General features: G+C 39.6%; 1 protein-coding gene across 6 annotated transcripts in view; it reads left to right on the top strand.

The window, feature by feature from the left end:
* The window catches only part of ppp2r3b (protein phosphatase 2, regulatory subunit B'', beta), a 119,819-nt gene that overhangs the window by 16,253 nt on the left and 84,133 nt on the right, over window positions 1-19,433 (top strand). For all 6 annotated transcript variants that reach the window (XM_048597736.1, XM_048597735.1, XM_048597734.1 and 3 more), the window contains exon 2: window positions 6,616-7,106. In XM_048597736.1, the coding sequence (XP_048453693.1) occupies window positions 6,738-7,106 (369 nt within the window). In that variant the 5' untranslated portion in view covers window positions 6,616-6,737. The remainder of the gene's footprint in view (window positions 1-6,615; window positions 7,107-19,433) is intronic.

The following is a 19,433-nucleotide window of genomic DNA, read 5'->3' on the forward strand; positions in this document are numbered from 1 at the left end:
CCCTTGCTGATTAAAAATCAGTCTATCTCAGCTTTGAATATACTCAATGATCCAGCCCTGAATATACTTAACGACCCAGCCCTGACTGCCCTCTGTGGTAAAGAATTTCACAGATTGCCCAATCTTTGAGAAATGGGAAAAGATACTCCTTATCGCTGCCTGAAATGGGTGACCCCTTTCTCAGATGATATCTTCTGGTCTGGACTCTTACCACAAGGGGAAACAACCTCTCCACATCTACCTTGTCAAGCCCCTTAAGAATCTTGCTTTTCAGTAAGGTCTTCTTGCATTCTTCTAAACTCTAATGAGTACAAGATACTTCAGTTAAATGCTGCCTTAAAGTTATGAGAAGTCACTCTTCCTTTATCTCTTGAGGAGGTCAAGTTTTTTTAATCTATGTTTCAAACCTTAATTGACTATCGGTGAGCAGGTTATTGCTACTTCATAGCACTGTTGATGTTTAGTTTTTTTTTCTCTCATGAATGAGAGATGAGGCATGTGATTTGCTTCCAGCCCTTTAACCTTATTAACCGTGATTTAAGTGCACGGATGGATGCTCTGATGTTTTAAAAAGTAGCTTTCAACTTTAAACTTGCAATTTAGGTTGTGTAGTTAGCAGTAATCTAGAAAATCTACATTTGTTTTCAAGTTAACTTTAGCCACTGTACAAAGTGTTTTGTTTTGCTAATTGGAGTTGCGTTTGAAAATTATTTTGGAACCTGTTCATAGCTCAGAATTACGTCTCACACATCTGTACGATTGGAATATTGCCTGCTTTCTTATAAAACTGCATGATTTGGAGCATGAGAGACTTACTAGCCAACAGTCTAATACAGTGGACAGAAAACCCAAGTCACCACCTAAAGTGGCTGGCTGATGGGTGATAGTTGCTCTGGGAGTCCTCAACTTTAACTCCAGAAGCATCATAGCTTCCGGTTAAACATGGGCAAAGAAACCATGTACTGGTTATCATGCACCATCCTCCCTTAGCTGATGAATCGGTACTCCTTCATGTAGTACAACACTTGGAAGCGCTGAGGGTAGCAAGGGCTCAAGATATACTCTGGGTGGGGGGGTTTCAAAGCCCACTGCCAAAACTGACTATTGATCGAGCCGGTTGGATCCAAAAAGAGACGGTTAAAAAAGAAGGTAAATGAGCACAGATTGAAATTGGTAGATATGATGTGGTGGGCATCACGGAGACCTGGCTGCAAGGGGATCAGGATTGGGAGCTGAATATCCAAGGATATACATTTTATTGAAAAGATAGGCAGCTGGGCAGGGAGGGTGGGGTTGTCTTATTTGTAAGAAATGAAATTAAATCAATAGTAAGAAACAAAGGAGGGTCAGATGATGTAAAATCTGTGTGGGTAGAGTTGAGGAACTGCAGAAGTGAAAAAAACCATAGGTGGAATTATGTACAGGCCTCCAAATGGTAGTCAGCAGCTGGGGTGCAAGATACACCAAGAGATAGAAAAGGTGTGTAAGAAAAGCAAAGTTATGGTGATCATGGGGGATTTCAATATGCAGGTGGACTGGGAAAATCATGTTGATAGTGGATTGCAAGAAAAGGAATTTGTGAAATGTCTACGAGATGGCTTTTTGGAGCAGCTTGAGGTGGAGCCCACTAGGGAGCAGACAGTACTGGATTGTGTTGTGCAGTGAGGCAGACTTAATAATGGAGCTTAAGGTGAAGGAACCCTAAGGAGGCAGAGATCATAATATGATGAATTTACTCTGCAATTTGAGAGGAAGCAGATACAATCAGAGGTAATGGTATTACAGCTGAGTAAAGTCAACTATAGTGACATGAGGAAGGAGCTGGGCAGAGTTGACTGGGAGAAGAGCCTAGCAGGAAAGACAGTGGAACAGCAATGGAAAGAGTTTCTAGAGTAATTCAGGAGATGCAGAAAAAATTTGTCCCTAGAAAAAAGCAGCATGGTACAGGGATAATGAGGCAACCTTGGCTGACTAGGGAAGTCAGGGATAGCATAGAAGCAAGAGAAAACATATAATGTGGTGAAGGGCAATGGGGAACCTGAGGATTGGGAAACTCTCAAAGACCAACAGAGGGCAACAAAAAAAATTAAATGAGGGTAAGCTAGCCAGTAATATAAAGGAGGACTGTAAGAGTTTCTTTAGATTTATAAAGGACAAAAGTGGACAATTGGACCACTGAAAAATGATGCTGGAGAGATAGTAGTTGGGATCAAGGAAATGGCTGAGGAACTAAAATAATTACTTTGTGTCAGTCTTCACAGTGGAAGACTTGAGTAATATCCCAAAAACTTGAAATGGGGAGAAAATTCATAAGTCTGAAGTGCAAAGAGACTTGGGAGTTCTAGTCCAGGATCCTCTCCAGGTAAACTTGCTGGTTGAGTCAGTAGTTAGGAAGGCAAATGCAACTTTGGCATTTATTTTGAGAGAACTTTAATATAAAAGCAGGGATATACTTCTGATGCCCGATAAAGCTATGGTCAGGCTACATTTGGAGTATTGTGCGCAGTTTTGGGCCCCATATCTCGGGAAGGATGTACTGGCCCTGGAGTGGGTTTAGAGGAGGTTCATGAGAATGATCCCAGGAATGAGAAGCTGAACGTATGAGGAACGTTTGAGGACTCTGGGTCTATACTCAATGAAGTTTAGAAGGATGACTGAAACTTTCAGAATACTGATTGGCCTGGACAGAGTGGATGTTGGGAAAATGCCTCCATTGGTAGGAGGGGTTAAAACCTGAGGGCATGGCCTTAGTGTAAAGGGAAGACCTTTTAGAACAGAGATAAGGAGAAACTTCTTCAGCCAAAGAGTGGTGAATCTATGGAATTTGCTGCCACAGAAGGCCATGGAGGCCAGGTCATTGAGTATATTTAAGGTGGAGACAGACTGTCTGTCTATCACGGGTTACGGGGAGAAAGCGGGAGAATGGGGTTGAGAAACCTATCTGCCATGATTGAACGGCAGAGCAGACTCCATATGCTGAGCGGTGTCATCTCTGCTCCTGTGTCTTATGGTCTAGTTGCTAGACTGGATCAGCAGCAATTGGTTAGAGAACCGATAAGAGAGAAGAACATACTTGACCTCATCCTTGCCAGTCTGCTGGATACAGCTTCATTTATCCATGACAGCATCTGTAAGAGTGATCACTGCATAGTCCTTGTGTAGACTAAGTCCTGCCTTCATATTGGCAATACCACCACCACCCTCCCGCGCTGTCATGTAGCACGATCACAGTGCCATGCAACATGTGACAAACTTAGTACAGATCTAGCAATTCAAGATTGGGCATCCATAAGACACTGTGGGCCATCAACAGCAGTAAAATTGTACCCCAGCGCAATCTGCAACCTCATGGTTAACCATTACTATCAAGCTAGGGGATCAACCTTGCTTCAGTGGAGAGTGCTGGAGGGCATGCCATAAATGAGGTGTCAACCTGGTGAAGCTACCAAACAGGATAAGCAGCAAGTGATGGATAGAGCTAAGTGATCTCCCAACCAACAAATCAGATCAAAGCTCTGCAACCCTGCCACATCCTGTCATGAATTGTGTTGGACAATTAAACAACTCACTGGAGGAGGACATTCCATAAACACCCCCATCTTCAGTAATGGGAAAGCTCAACACATTGGTGCAAAAGATTAGGCTGAAGCATTCCCAGTAGTCCTCAGCCAGAAGTGCTGAATGGAAGATCTGTCTCGGCCTCCTTCAGTGGGCCTCAGCATCACAGATGCTAACTTTCAGCCAAGAAACGGTTGGAGGCATTGGATACAGCAAAGGGTCCCGATAGCATTCTGGCAATAGTGCTGAAGATTTGTGCTTAAACTTACTGTTCCCCTAATCAAGCTGTTAGAGTACAATGCTGACATCTACCTGCCAATGTGGAAAATTGCCCAGGTGTGTCCTGTACACAAAGCAGGAACCCAGCCAATTACTGCCCTGTCAGTCTACTCTCGATCATCAATAAAGTGATGAAAGGTGTCGTTAACAGTACTATCAAACAGCACTGTTCAGCAGTGATCTCACTGGTGCCAAGTGTGGGTTGTGCCAGGGCCACTAGGCTCCTTACCTCATTACAGCCTTGGTTCAAACATGGACAAAAGAGCTGAATTCCAGAGGTGAGGTGGGAGTAAGAACTCTTGACATTAAAGCCTTGTTTGACCGTGTGGCATCAAGGAGCCCTAGCCAAGTTGAAATAAATGGGAATGGGGACAAGCTTTCTGCTAGTTGAAGTCATAACTGGCAGATAGGAGGATGGTTGAGGTTGTTGAAAGCAAGTCATCTTGACTCCAACACATTTCCACAGGAATTCCTGAGCAGTGTCCAAGGTCCAACCATCTTCAGTTACTTCATGAATGACCTTGCTTCCAACATAAGATTCAGAAATGGGAATGTGCAGTGATCAGCAAACAATGTTCAGTACCATTCACAACTCCTCAAATACTGAAGACTGTGTTCAAATGCAACAAGATATAGGACAATACCCAGGCTTGAGCTGACAAGTGGCAAGTAATATTTTGGGCCATACAAATGCCAGGGAAAGACAACCTCCAATAAGTGACAATCTAACCACTGCCCCTTGACATTCAGTTCTGTTAGAATCATTGAAATGTCATAGTGGTCATCATTGACCAGAAACCCCATATCAGCACTGGCTACAAGAGCAAGTCAGAGGCTAGGAATATTGTGGCAAATAACTCCCCTCCTGACTCCCCACAGCCTGTCCACCACCTCCAAGGCACATGTCAGGAATAATTTGGAATACTCCCAATTTGCCTGGATGGGTGCAGCTCCAACACTACGAAGCTTGACACCAAACAGGACAAAAAAGACTGCTTGATTGACACCACATCCATAAATATCCACTCCCTCCACTGCTGATGTTTAGTAGCAGCAGTATGTACTATCTAACAGGATGCACTGCAGAAATTCACCAAAGATTCTTAGACAGCACCCTCCAAAGCCAAAACAAGGGTAATATATACATGGGAACACCACCATCTGCAAGTTCCCTTCCAAGCCACTCACCATCTTGACTTGGAAATAATTCATCATTCCTTCAATATCACTGGGTCAAAATCCTGCAATTCCCTAAGGGCATTGTGGTTCTTCATCCAGCATGTGGACTTTAATGGTTCAAGAAGGCAGCTCACCACTGCCTCAAGTGCAACTAGGGACACGTAATAAATGCTGGCCAGCCAGCAATACCCACATCCCAAGAGTGAATGTTTTTTAAAAAAAAACACTACTGTGGGTGCTGGAAAATCTCAGCAGGTCTGGCAGCATCTGTGGAAAGAAAGCAGTGTTAATGTTTCAGGTCTGGTGACCCTTCAGAATTGCTTGTTCTTCTTGACAGGCAGTGGGGTTGGTAGAGGGGATGGAGTCAGTAGTTGTTGCATCTTGTGATCCTTTACACTGGAAAGGAAAAGGGGGGCAAATACCCTTCTGAAGAAGGGTCACTGGACTCAAAACGTTAAACCTGTCTTTCTACAGATGCTTCCAGATATGCTGAGATTTTCCAGCAAGTATTTCTTTCCAGACTTCCAGCAATTGCAGTTCTTTCGATTTTGTTTTTTATACAGAATTGTTAATGTAGGAGGCTATTCAACCCATCAAGCCTGTACTTGTTCTCTTGGCGTAGATAATCTCCTGCCGCCTTCCCCCATATCTTTGCTTACCGTTTCTATTTGATGTCTTCTTGAAGGCATCACCCTTGCTTTGTTTGCCCAATGCTTTAAATCTATGCCATCTTGTTCTCTCTCTCTCTTTTACAGGCTTGGAACAACTTCTCTATCCAATCCCCTCATGATTTTGAAAACCTCTTATCAAATTTCCTCTCCACTACCTTTCCTCCAAGAAGAACGCTTACAACTTCTTAAATCTGTCCTCATAACATCTTCACAACATAACCCAACACTGTCCCTGTCTCAGCTTCTCTGCTGCTGAAACGATCAATTCATGTCTTCTTTTACTTGTAGACTTGATTTTTTTTTTTCCAACACTTATTCCTTGTGTTCTAATCCATGTAAACCTAAGGCCATCTGTGGCTTTGCTTGTACCAAGTCTCATTCACCAATCATTCCTCCACCCCCCCAGCTTGCTGATCTACATTGATTAGAAATGCCTCAGTTTGAAAACTCTCATTCTTGTTTTCAGATGACTATCGCCCTTCATGTCACAATCTCTTCCATTCCCGCAACCTTTCAGATGCTTCTTTAATTTTGACCTCTGGATTATGGTGGGGACTAGTTCAGTTGTGACTGTCAAAGGAGACTTGGTAAGCCCTTAAAGTGGAAAATAACTGCAAGGCGATGATGAAAGGAACCATCACAATTTCTCTTGTTGGAGACCTGGTATGGACTTAACAGGCTGAATAGCTTCTTGTATTGTAACTGTTCTATGATGCTAATCCCTGGCTTACTTTCCACAGGAGGGAAAAATAAGGTGTGTTCCCTAAAATTCCTCTTGTTTGCAGTTTGCATGATTCTAGTGTTTTATTAGGTACCAGTTGCAAAATGGATTGTTTGTCTAGCTTGTCAAATGAAGCTAGCAGTAATAAGCAGTGGCAGAAACATGCAGAATAGACTTTTCAACAAAATCTTTGTTTTCTTTTCTCAGGAATTTTTTTTACTTGGCTAAAGTGGAGGAAGACCAAACAAGAATTTGTTTTCCGTAGACAAGTCATTGTAAACAGCTCCCAACAAAATCTTGGTTTTTGACACATCCTGAATCGGGTTACAATGCCTGCCGCACCAGTTCTGCAACCTGTTCTTAAAATGAAAGTTGATGAACTCTTCCTCTATTGGTTGAGTGAGACGACGACACAGTCCATGCTGAAAGATTACCTGAAACGAATAGAGTCTGGTGAAACAATTGAGGTAGGCATTGGTGATACATCAAATGACCAACCTCCAACTGTAAGCAATAACAACAAACATTCCACCTCCGAATTGAACATATTGAGTTACTCTACTTCCCCTTTAGTGACTTCTAAATTTTGTTCAAGTCCTCCATCCCAGCTTACTTCAGCTCTCCCATCTGGCACCGTTTTGAGTCCGAGAAATGGATTAAATACTCGAGCAACAAGGAGATCATCGGGGATTAAAGCTGTAAGTTTTGCACGTTTTTCACTTCAAACATCAATTTTTCTTCTGTTAAGAAAGAAGTTGAATATTGTTTGATTTTTGTTTTTAGTGGAATGAAGAATTCACACTTTACAAAATTGTGGTGATGTTTTTCAGCTGAGGTTCTCCCATGGTTGGTCACCAAATGCATATAATGTATTACTGAGCCCGTACAGCCATAAAAGTTCCATCTCAAATCTATGGTAAATTTGCTGATCACAATAGGAACACAAAGTTTTACGATAAAGGGTTGATTGGAGGAGTAGGAGAAATAGCGGTCCTGAAAGTTCATGATGCAATGGTGAGATTAGGAAAGATAGTTTCAGAGTTTCTTGGTGGAATGACAGATGATTAAGACAGTAGAGATGGGATCCCCAACAGTGTTGAATTCTAAGAGTGAAAATTGTGCTAAGGATGTTGAACTGGGGAGATTAAAGTGGGACAGAGCATCTCATCGTAGTTAAATTATTGAGAATGGAATGCAGTGAGGATAGTTGCAGTTTTTGTGAAGGAATTTAGATGAGTCTTCGCTAAGTTTGTTGTTACTGAGTGAAGCTTCAGAGAATGCCAACTATGATTTCAAAATATGATACATGTTCAAGTTAATTCTCCCCTATTAGTTTGTTAAAAGCAAATAGTGTTTTTACCCTTCATTGATTTTTTTTTTCATCTAACAAATATCATAAACTGCTTTTACCATTTTGTCTGTGCTGCCTTGTCACCTGTGCAGTTGAAACACTGTTCTGAATTTATCTTTCTATTTGCAACTTCTTTACTTCCAAAGATTTGACGTTAATTTTTTTGTGACTTTCTTTTTTTAATTTTGCCTTTTGCATTTCAGAGCACTCATCCATGATCCTTCATTCCTTGGATTCATGAGTGAATTCACTTGTTTTGTTAATTAGCTAAAATATTTTAGCACCCAGAATAGGCAACAGAAGACTTTTTTTCCCTGAATATGGTGTTGACGGCTCATAGCTCCCGAAAACATAGAACATATTTTCTCTTCTTGAGCAAGCACATTTACATTGCAGTAATAGTACAAGTGAAAAGTTGCAGAAAATGTGTACAGGTTACCAATAGAAAAGTCTTGACTTGCAATGGATTTGTACATACATTAATTTCTGAATCTGATTTTTTTTTTTTTTTGTTTTGGAATTTTGAGCAAATGTGGGAAAATGAAGTTGATCAACCATGATTTAATTGAATGATAGAGCAGTCGTAAGGGCCTTGATTGCCTATTCCTAATCCTATGTTCCTGCAAATTGAATTGTATGCTCTTGGGAGCATGGGACCATAATTACATGCAATTAGTTGTTCAAATACATTCTATGCAATTATTCCATATATTGTACCTTTTTGATTCATGAAAATCTGATGATGCTCTCCTCCCTGGGAGTTAAAAATATATTGGGAAAAACAAATTCTTTTTTTTTTTTTTTTTAAATCTTTTTGTGTAAGCTGCAGCTATTTTTTTTCAAGGTGGAGTAATTTGGATTCTCGGCATCCGAGTTGTGATGGGGCAAGGGCAATGGTTAATTCCAATCATAACTACCATATGGAATTTAAATTCATTGCCACTCATTTTTACAGAATGTTTTTTTTAAAAAAAAAAAAAAAAAATTATTCCAGTTTTTAGCCTTTGTTCTGCTATTGCTAAAGTCAGCAGTATAGTCATTTTCCTGTTGGTCAGTGTTGGGCTGGAGTGATGGAGATAGGCAGTCATCTGAACAACTAATTGCAAGGTGCAGGGCGAAAGTAAAATTTGGCCTAAATGTAGAAAAGAGGTGGAAATGTAAGTGTTTTAATTGTTTAAAGAGCGCTGAGGAAATGTAGAGTATGAACCACAGAACAGGTGGTTTGGATCTAATTTTTGTTGATTATTCATAAATTCTTCCAGTATTTCCTACCATAATTTCTTTTTAAAGTCACACTTGTGAATCGGGAGGGGGGAAAGTTGTCTGATGAACTCTTTAAAGCTATTAAAAATAATTTGTAGTAATCCAATTTCACTGACATAAGTATTATCTGACCACCTTGGTGCAGGTGAGCCAGTCACTGGCTTAACTAGAATTCCAGCTGTAGCTTGTTGGCCTTGGGCCAACAACAGTAGACAAATGTTGGACATGAAAGACCTATATTGGGGAGGAATGGGTTAATTTAATTTCAGTTTCACTAGTTGTCATTTAGGATTTCAACCTATGTCTCTAGAACAATTGCCTAGGCCTCTGGATTACTAGTTGATTGACATTGTGATCAAGCCACTATCTCCCCAAAATCTAGAGGGGATGGCAACTGGTGAAATTTAGCTTTCAGTTCCAGAAGAATACAGTGTCAGTAATAATGACTATGAAACTGTCAACAATCATCGTAACAACCTGTCCAGTTCACCCACATCCTTACCAGGCCTGGTCTGTATATGAGTCCAGACCCACAGCAACATGGTTGACTTTTAACTGCCTTTTCCCTGTGAGATGGTTTGGTAATCAGGGATGAACAACAAATGCTGAACTTGCCAGTGACACCCAACTATTATCTGGAGTCGGAAAGCAAAAGTGGCTTGAAACTGTATGGAGATAGAGAAAATAAACAAATGGGATAGGTAGAGTCGTGCAATTATAGATTTTACTTCTAGCTGAACAATATTCAGGTGTTTGATTCTTGCAGGAACTTTGGAAATTGTTGGTTTTGTGAAATTTCTGTCATGTTGATGCTTGGATCTAGTATACTGCTTTGGCTTGTACTCCAGTATAATTACCTTCACTCATCTGTGTTTTTATTCATTCTGGGGTTGTGGACATCACAGCTTGGGCCAGCATTTGTTACCCATTCCTAGTTGCCCCTGAAGGTGATGGTGAGCTGTCACCTGAAGTTGTTGCAATCCAGTTAGTTCACATAAATTCAAAATGCGATCAATTTGGAAGTTCTAGGAATTTGACCCAGCAACACTGAAGATACGGTGATATTATTTCCAAGTCGGGATGGTGTGTGACTTGAAGGTGGTTGTGTTGTCATGTAAATGCTGCCTTTGTTGTTCTAGATGGAAGTTGTTGTGAATTTGGAAGGTGAGGTGTAAAGAGCCTTGGAGAATTTCTGCAGGGCGTCTTGTAGATAGTGCACACTAATGCTGTTGAACATCATGAAGGGAATGAATGTTTTTTGATATGGTGACATTACACAAGCTGTTTTTATGGGTGTCTATCTTTTTGAGTGGTTTTGGAACTGCATTTACTCAGGCAAGTGGAGAATATTTCCATTAGTGAACAAGGTGTTTTTGATTTTAATATTTTTAGTTTATTCTCTTGGAAGTAATCCTAACTTTGGTCTATTCAGTAAGGAAGATTTTAAATTTAGCTCCAACAGCTTTCTCTTGTTACAGGAAAAAAATGTATTCTTCGCATATTTAGTATTTGAAACTGTCCTCAAGTTGTTTGAAAGATTGTTTAATTGGGTATTTGAGGATTTGTAAAGGACAGTAACATTATGCAACATAAATTTTTCAGGCCTCTGTCGTATGCACCTATACCATTCTCTCATTCGGAATTGGGTCTATATTTGTACTGCTCAACATGATTCCTGAATTGGCCCTATATTTGTTTTGTAGCACACATTCTGGTTTTGTACTATATTTGCACTGGTATAGCATGGCAAGAACACTGCGTCAAATAAAAGAACTTGGGACAGCTGATTCTAATCAGATCCCTGGTAATTTCTGACATGGTAGTTGTTATATGAGAAGGCAAGGGTATTTAGCATTTGTGTATTGATAGTTACAGTCTATTCAAGAGGTGATAAGTTGAAATAATGTACCAGGGATGTCTTTGTAAGGAACTTGTATTTCTGTTCCTTCATTTACCCCATCTGTTTTCCAAATAAGTAATTTTCTGCATTGCTTAGAAAAGATAAATGCCTCATTTGGTCTTGTTCCAATGCAAATGTCAGACAAAAATGGCGTGTGTAGAGGAATATTAAAAAGTAATGTTGCTCTTGTCTTTTATTAAATGTATTATCGAGCACACTGTTCTTGGTCCTTTTTGGTACTCCCTTGCCCTTCACCTCAAGTCGTATTTGCAGACTAAATTTTATTTTAGACACACACACACGCACAATTTATATATGCAGGAAAACCTCCACTCTATTTACTTGGTTATTGATGTCACATAGTGATTTGTAATCAAGATGTCAACATATGTTTTAATTAGTATCAAAACTTTTCTTATAATAACTGGTCCTCAATTTTTTTTGTACCTGTTCCTTTTGTATTTTCTTGATAGCAGTTACACTGTTTTTCTAAAAGCACGATTTGAGGAAAATTATGAAAGCTCCAAGGTGTCTCTTTTTTTTGTTTAGAAGGAAGGACTTTTTTAGGAAATGCCATTTAACTCAGCAATAATATTGAGTCACTTCCGCAAAAAGCAGCAGATGCTCAATTGGTAATATTTAGCTTAAAAATTGGCCACTGCAAAGCTAGCTTGAGAGGCTAAATGACTAGTTCTGAAACTTGTGTTTCTAAATATTTTGACAAGTCATTCATATCCATGGGAATATGTATTTTGGCCGGGTAGAAATATATTCAGTAAACCAAAAGCCAATAATGTTGGTTTTGAGACACAACATTAGACAGATGAGGGTTGATTTTAAATAATTTTTTCTTCTGCATTCTTCACAGTTTTTGCTATCTTTTAATCTGTTTCTGTTTCACAACATCCCTTTGCTGTTCTGGAAAGGATCCAAGAAAAACTACAAATGCCAGTCTCAATCTTTTATAGCTGCAATCTTTTTCTTACTTATGTTTTATTAATACCACAGGACACTGACTTGCTAAACGTCCACTCTTAGTCTTGCCAAATTGAAAATGTCGAATTCTATATCTATTCCTTTTCGTACAAAGTTCTGTATCAACATTGCCAATTGTGCAGTGTGCATTCTTCACAGTCAAGTTTGACATCACTGAATTTTCTCAACCACTAGACAATGTGCAGTGATAAGTTAGCTGAGAAAATGTCGCAAGATGGGAAATTTGAGATTCTTGACATTCTGTCTTGTATTTTCCTGCCCAAAGTTTGAACAGTAAAATGAAGCTTCTGTGGGTGAGGGCAAAACGTGTATTTGTGTGTATTTATATCTCATTAGTACTCATTAGTTTTGCCTCATTTATGTGCAACTTCCTATTCTCCCCCTGTAAGCAGAAGAAAAACTGGACAATTCCCAGCATAAAGGTCAGTAGGTACCTGTTGCCCCAGCTTACTGCTTGCTTTTCAGGACATCCATCTTGGCCGGCAGCCCTCAATACCCCTGTATGCTCCATGGGCATTGACAACATGTAGCCCATGGCAGATGTTGGCATTTGACATGCACCAGTCTTGCCATGTCATCACAACACATTTTGGACAAGCTGGGAACGCAGTTTGCCTGTTCTGTGCGGCACTTTGGAATTCACCACCACGTTACGTTGCAATGCTACTGCCAGGCCACTTTGCTCACAGGGGCAGGCACCCATCGGGTGCATTGGAACAGTGTGTGTCTCGGGTCTTTTTTGTTGTGTTTTATTTTTATTTTTACCAGGCCCATTTGTCAGCATTTGGCCCATATCCCTCTTAAACACTTTCAATTCATACACTCATCCAGATGCCTTGTTAAATGTTGTAATTGTACCTTCTATCACCACTTCCTGTGGCAGCTCATTCTATCTACTCGGGTCTTTTTTTTTTAGATCTTCCCCTCCCACCTTAAACTAATGCCCTCTTGTTTTGGGCTCCCCCACCCTTGGCTATTCACTTTATCCATGCCCCTCATGATTTTATAAATCTATATATTTAAACTTTCATTTAACAGGTTTGCTGGCAAACGCAACCCTGAAAGGGATCAGACTCCCTAGCCACTGTTCACTGATGCTGCAACTCCCACATGATGAATTGCAGACTTCACTGCAACTGCTAAGCCCAAGCCCCTCCTGCCACTGTTTTCATGCAGGATCTACAATGCTGATACTGACTGCTGTCCTCTTTTTAGTCTTAACACAGAGCAGATGTATTTGGTATTTGGCATATGGCCATCTTCCTGATTTTTTTTTTTTTTTGTTTTCTTCAAACACTATGCCTGTTTTGATGCTTGCTTGTTTGTATATTGTTGCATCTTTCAGAAAATGCAGCCTTACTGTATGTCTGTCTTGTTTTATCTCCTTTGCGCAGGTACCATGCCAGGCAGCTTGTCATGTTGGCCAGCATCTTTCCTTCCTAAGGTGTGGTGCCAAGATCTGCCCATAGTACTTAAGTGGGCTCTAGCCAGTGTTTTGCATGACTGCAGCATAACTTCTGCATCCTTGTACTCCAGGCCTCCAGATAATAAAAGCCATATCCTCTGTACCTGTTTGTGACATTTTAAAGATATTTATACCTGAACACCAAGCCTCTTTGGGCATCCACTATATTTAACTTCATATCATCTAAAAGATACCCCGATCTATCCTTTCTCGGCCCAAAATGGATAAACTCACACTTGCTTACACTGAACTTCATCTGCCAGTTTTGGACATTTGCTTAGCCTAAAATTACAAGGGGATATTGATAGTCTATCATCTACACTGTCTACAATGTCACCTAACTTTGTCATCAGCAAATTTGTACAGATGACTTTGAGCCATTATTCAAGTCAAGACTGGTAAGATCTGACTGGATCGGTGCAATAATTGATGCTTTGACTGATTTATTGCAAATGTTTGCCAAAGATACTGAAGCAAAACAATATTAAACCATGTTTCTGTCATTTTCAATATTGGTTTAAAGAATGCAGCTAAAAAATAGTTGTGACATGTAGTAAGTAATGGTTGATAGGGGAATAAGAGCAGTACATCATTCCAATATAAATAAATATTAGATGGTTGGGGGAAATAAAACTTAACACCACTGTTCATTCATCTGAGTCCCTTAATTGGTTAACAGTCCTTTTTTAATTGTTAAATGTTTAGTATTCTCATACATTGTACTGAGATCCGTTTACTGAGTAAAGTTTCAGATTGTGACTCTAGGGAGTGTTTTGTGTGTGTGTGTGTGTTTGTGTTTTTCTCAGGATTCATAATTGCCCTGACAAAATAATGAAGAGTCACTCTGAACTGTAGCCGACTATTCTTGTAGCAGACTTAACACAATTGACGGGTTTGCTAGACCACTCTGTTCAGTTAAGAGTCACGCACATTGTGGGACTGGAATTGCATACAAGTCACAAGATAAGCACAACAGATTTCCTTTCTTCTCCAATAATCCATCAGCTTCATGGGCACTTGCTGATATCAGCTTTTTAATTCCCTATTTAGTTTTTAAAAATGAAAGCAAATTCTCCAATTGCGATGACGGGGTGTGACCTCACTATATCTCTGGGTTACTCATCCTGGTCTCTGAAATGCTATCCCAGTAATGCAGCCACAACAATACTGTGTCTTTTAATGATGTATAAGTGGAGATGATAATGTGATCTTTTTGTTTTGTCACATTTGCAATGTAGTTGGTGTGCCATGCATCTAGCTTTCACCATAGTCTGCTGTGGATTTTTTGGTTTTAATGTGTTGGAATGTACAGCATATGTACTAAAAATCAAATAGAGGGAATTGGTCTTTTGAAATTGTAGCGTTTATGATCGCATTAATTGTTCAAATCCCACTCTTCTGAAAGTTTTATTTCCTGAAGTTCTGGCTTCAAATAAAACATTGCTATTACCGGATAATTAGTTTTGTTTCACTTTTTTTTTTTTTTGGCAACTTGAGGTTTGTGCAGTGTCATGTACGGAAATGTTGAAATTGAGTTTGTATTTTGACTCTTTGGGTGGTTGTTGGATGTTATCCTTTAAGGGAAAACATTTTCTCCCTTTCTTTCAAGATCACTGAATAATTTATGACGGTTCTCAGTTATAAACCAAAGACTGTGGACAGGATTGTAATTAATGTTGGTGAGTAGAATGAGTATTCTCGTACCATTTTTTTTTCACTCATTTTCTATTGCTATCATAAAGGCAGTTACAAAGCTACCAAGACAGAGTTGTCCAAAGTAGACTGGAAAAATAAGTTAAGCTTAAAGTCAAGATGGTAGATGAGCAGTTGCAGACATTAAATACAACAAAGATATTCTATTGGAAAAAGACTGAGGTTAAAACATCTGTGGTTAATTAAAGAAATATCAGATAGAAACAAAAGGCAAATGATGTTCGGAAGATTGCTGGTCAACCAGAAGTTTGGGCAAAATTTTAAAAACCAGAAAAGGGTGACTGAAAAAGCAAAGGGTTGGGGGGGGAGGAGGGAGAGAAGGGAAGAAGTCAATTTGGTAAACCAGTAAGAAGTACAAAAGCAGACTTCTACGAGAGGTTCAAAATATATAAAAAGGAAGACGGTATTTAAAGTAAATCTTTCTTCCTAAGATGATGATACTGGGGAATTAATGGGAAATAGTGAAGTGAAAATTTAAATTTATTCATGGGATGTGAGCCTCACTTGCTAGAGCAACATTTATTGCCCATTCTTAGTTGTCCTTGAGAAGGTGATGGTGAGCTGCTACCTTAAACTGGTATAAGTAAACCCACAGTGCCATTCAGGAGAGGATTCCAGGATTTTGATCCAGTAACATTGAAGGATGTACTTTGAAGAACTAGTTTCAACCCGCTTTCACTTTAAAAGACACTGAAAGCATCACAATAATAACAGAAAATTGGGGCAAAAGGTGGGGGGGCGTGGAGGAACTGGAAATGTTCATTATCACCAGGTGAGAAGTTACTAGGCAAACTAATGAGACACCAAGCTGATGGTGTCCCCTGCACCTGCTGCCTGGATCCTAAGGTCTTCATTTTAAAAAAAAAAGGCTGTAGTGATTGACAGTAAATTTCCAAAATTCCCTAGATTCTGGAATAGTCCCAGTGGATTCAAAACTACAAATGTAACCCACCCTTTTCAAAAAAAGAGGGAAATAATGCAGGAAACTTCTGCTAATTATACTAACATCTGACATTGGGAGAATGCTGGAATACATTGTTAGGGAAGTAGTAGCAGAAAAATTTAAAACTATAACATAGTCAGAGTAATGTGGTATTGTGGAGAGAAAATTGTTTGAGTTTGAGAGTACTGAGGATGTAATAAGTTCGATGGTTAAACAGGAATAAAAGGCATCCAGTATTGTGTTGCATAAAAGGTGAGTGCTTGAGGTGTGGGAAGTATTATATTAGCATTATTAGAGCATTGTTGAACTAACGGGCAACAGACTTGGAATAAGTGAGTCCTTAGTAATTAGTAGCATGCCACAGCTTTTTGGTTTTATTATTGTCACGTGTACCTGGGTGAAAAGCTTTTTTTGTTTTGCGTGCAGCACAGGCAGATCATACCACACAAAGCACATAAGGGTAGTGGAACAGAGCACGGACATAGTATTATGGCTGTGGATACCACACAAACAGCGAGATCAACGTTAAATTTAAAAATATGAAAGGTCCATTCAGAAGTCTAATAGCAGCAGGGAAGAAGCTGTTCTTGAATCTGTTGGTATGTGTTTAAGCGTTTATATCTTCTGTCTGATGGAAGAGGTTGGTAAAGATTCTAACCAGGGTGAGAGAAGTCTCTGATTATGTTGGCTGCATTTCCGAGGCAACACGGAAATGTAGATGGAGTCAATGGATGGAAGGTTCGGCTTGAGTGATTGACTGGGCTGTGTTTACGATGTTATGTAGTTTCTTGTGGTCCTGGGCAGAGCAGTTGCCATACCAAGTTATGATGCATCTATTAAAATTTAGTAAGAGTCTTTACAGACATACCGAATTTCCTTTAGCCTCCTGAGGAAGTAGACATGTGCTTTCTTGACTGTCTCATCAATATGGATGGACCAGGACAGATTGTTGGGTCATCCCTCATACGAACTTGATGCTTTGGGGCCTCAGCTATTTGAATTCTATACTAATTCTAATATTAATGGCTTGGATGAAGGGGCAAACTGCATTCTAGAAAACCTTGGTGCAAAGGTAGTAGGATAGAAAATTTGCAAACTTCTCACAAAGGGCTATAGATAGAGCAGATCAAATGCAGAATAAATGTGAGGTTATCCACTTTTGGCAGGCTAAGGCACATTACAAACGGAGACTACAAAGTGCTGCAGTACAGAAGGATCTGGACATCTTCGTACATGAAACAGATTTTTTATTTGTTTTTTAAATCACTTGTGGACTGAGTATTGCTGACTAGGCTGGTATTTGTTACCCATCCTTATTTGCCCAGAAACAATTAGGATTCAACCATGTTGCTGTGGGTTTACAGTAATGTGTAGACCAGACAAAGTAAGGACAGTAAGGGTTTTCTTCCCTAAGGGACATTAAGGAAGCAGATGGGTGCACCCAAGGTTATCAGGGCAGGTGACATCACTACACTGACTTCTGCTCAAAATGAGCAAAGAATACATTGAGATCATCGAGGGATGCATTGTCGTGATTCCATTTGACTTTGCTTTTGTAGTCCGTTCATACTGTGTGAGAGGAAAATAACCAATGGTTGGCAAGTAGACTTTGGTTGAGACGTTGCTATTGAGAATGCATATCAGTGATTGATAGTTAACAGTCAGGCTTTGTTCAAATTTCAAACCAGGCAGATTGACTCTGACGCTGGTCAGGGCATTACTGTGGGAAATGAACCAAAGAATGTCACCTGTTGTTGAGTTGAAACAGGTGCAGTGTGTGCACACTCAGGATTTTCTAGCAAGTGATGGCCAATCGCAGAATCACACCTAATGTTGGGCACTATGTTGCAAGTTTTGCAAGTGTGGTATGATTGTGTATGGTCAGTACCTCTTTTCATTATTGTGAACAACCATAGGGATATGTTGTTTAATTATAATCTGCCAGACCTGGTGTAAGGGATCCCCGTATTTGAAAGATGTAAAACGGCTAACAAGAATTAGAAGCCTGCTCCAGTATTTAAGTGAAACACAATGGTACCATTGAACCAGGGGTACCGCAAGGTGAAAAGTTTGTCTCTGCACAAACAACAACTAGCGACAGTTTGATGAGAAAATGTCCAAGGACAGACAGTTTGAAGATTGTAACAAACATTGAAGGGGAAGGTAAACTTCTGCAATAATGGGATTGTGGCTCAAAAAAAATTTGAAGGATCAAACAAGTTCATTAAACGATGACAAGTGAGTGATTCCAGTATCATTTAATGAAAGGATGTTGCCCCATTAGGTGAACAACATTAATTAGGACAAAGGGTGTAACTCTCATTCCAGAAGATAAGCTGTGCCATTTTTGGCTAACTCATCATGCAGCTGTGAAAACAGTAGCTGAAGTTATCTTGCAGTAATTAGCTGTTTCTTTGAAACTATTTACAATATTAAGAAGTAGGTTCTAGTTAGATTCTTCAGATAATCACATTTCAATGTAATTATAGATACAGGAGTATAACAAGATACACTGATTAACATTAGGGGAAGGGATTCAAACATAGATATAAAAGTTAATTAGTCTTGGGAAATGTTTTTCTTTATCATTAAAGGGATGACTGGCGTAGCCTGTAAGAAACACATTGCTCATAACTCATTAGCTAAAGAGTACTAATGGTAGAAATAAAATTTTATAGCTACGTATAACTAACTTTATCATGGAAATTACTATTACGAATTCTAGCAGATAGTTAGAACCAACTGTTTTTTTTGTATTTTTATATATAATTAGGACAGTGGGAAAATGAGGAGTAACAGAATTTGATCAAGATAGCAAGGGAATACAAGGGGCAACAAAATCCAAGCAGTCCTTAGAGGTAAGCAAGTCAGGGACATATCTGAAGGAATACACCAATAAGTTTGGAATGTGAATTAATAGGATGAGTAGAAAGATCCCAAGTCCTAGAGATTACAAGATTACAATATCTATTAAACATCATGAGATCATGGGAACCTAGGGCTGTCGTAGGAGTGTCCATGATTGATTTGTATTTCACAAGTTTGGATGTATAGACCAAGGGGAAGGACACAGTGACAACAGAGGTGATTATTTTAACACCATGTATAAAAATGTTGTATTTCACTGTACACATCAAAGTGTCATGAGCTCAGATCAGAAGAGAGATCAAAGATTAGGGAAACAATTGAGTTCTCATGTTGAGGCCAGATTTCGAGGGAATCTTGGTCTTCTTCCCTGCATGAACCAGTGATTGTTTGAGTAAGGATAAAGACTGCCACATGCCTGAATCCTGTCTGTCTCCTGAGTCTCAGATAGTAGGAACTGCAGATGCTGGAGAATCTGAGATAACAAGGTGCAGAGCTGCATGAACACAGCAGGCCAAGCAGCATCAGA

This window comes from Rhincodon typus, chromosome 6 (genome assembly GCF_021869965.1).
Source record: "Rhincodon typus isolate 14 chromosome 6, sRhiTyp1.1, whole genome shotgun sequence".
In the NCBI taxonomy this organism is placed as follows: Eukaryota; Metazoa; Chordata; class Chondrichthyes; order Orectolobiformes; family Rhincodontidae; genus Rhincodon; species Rhincodon typus.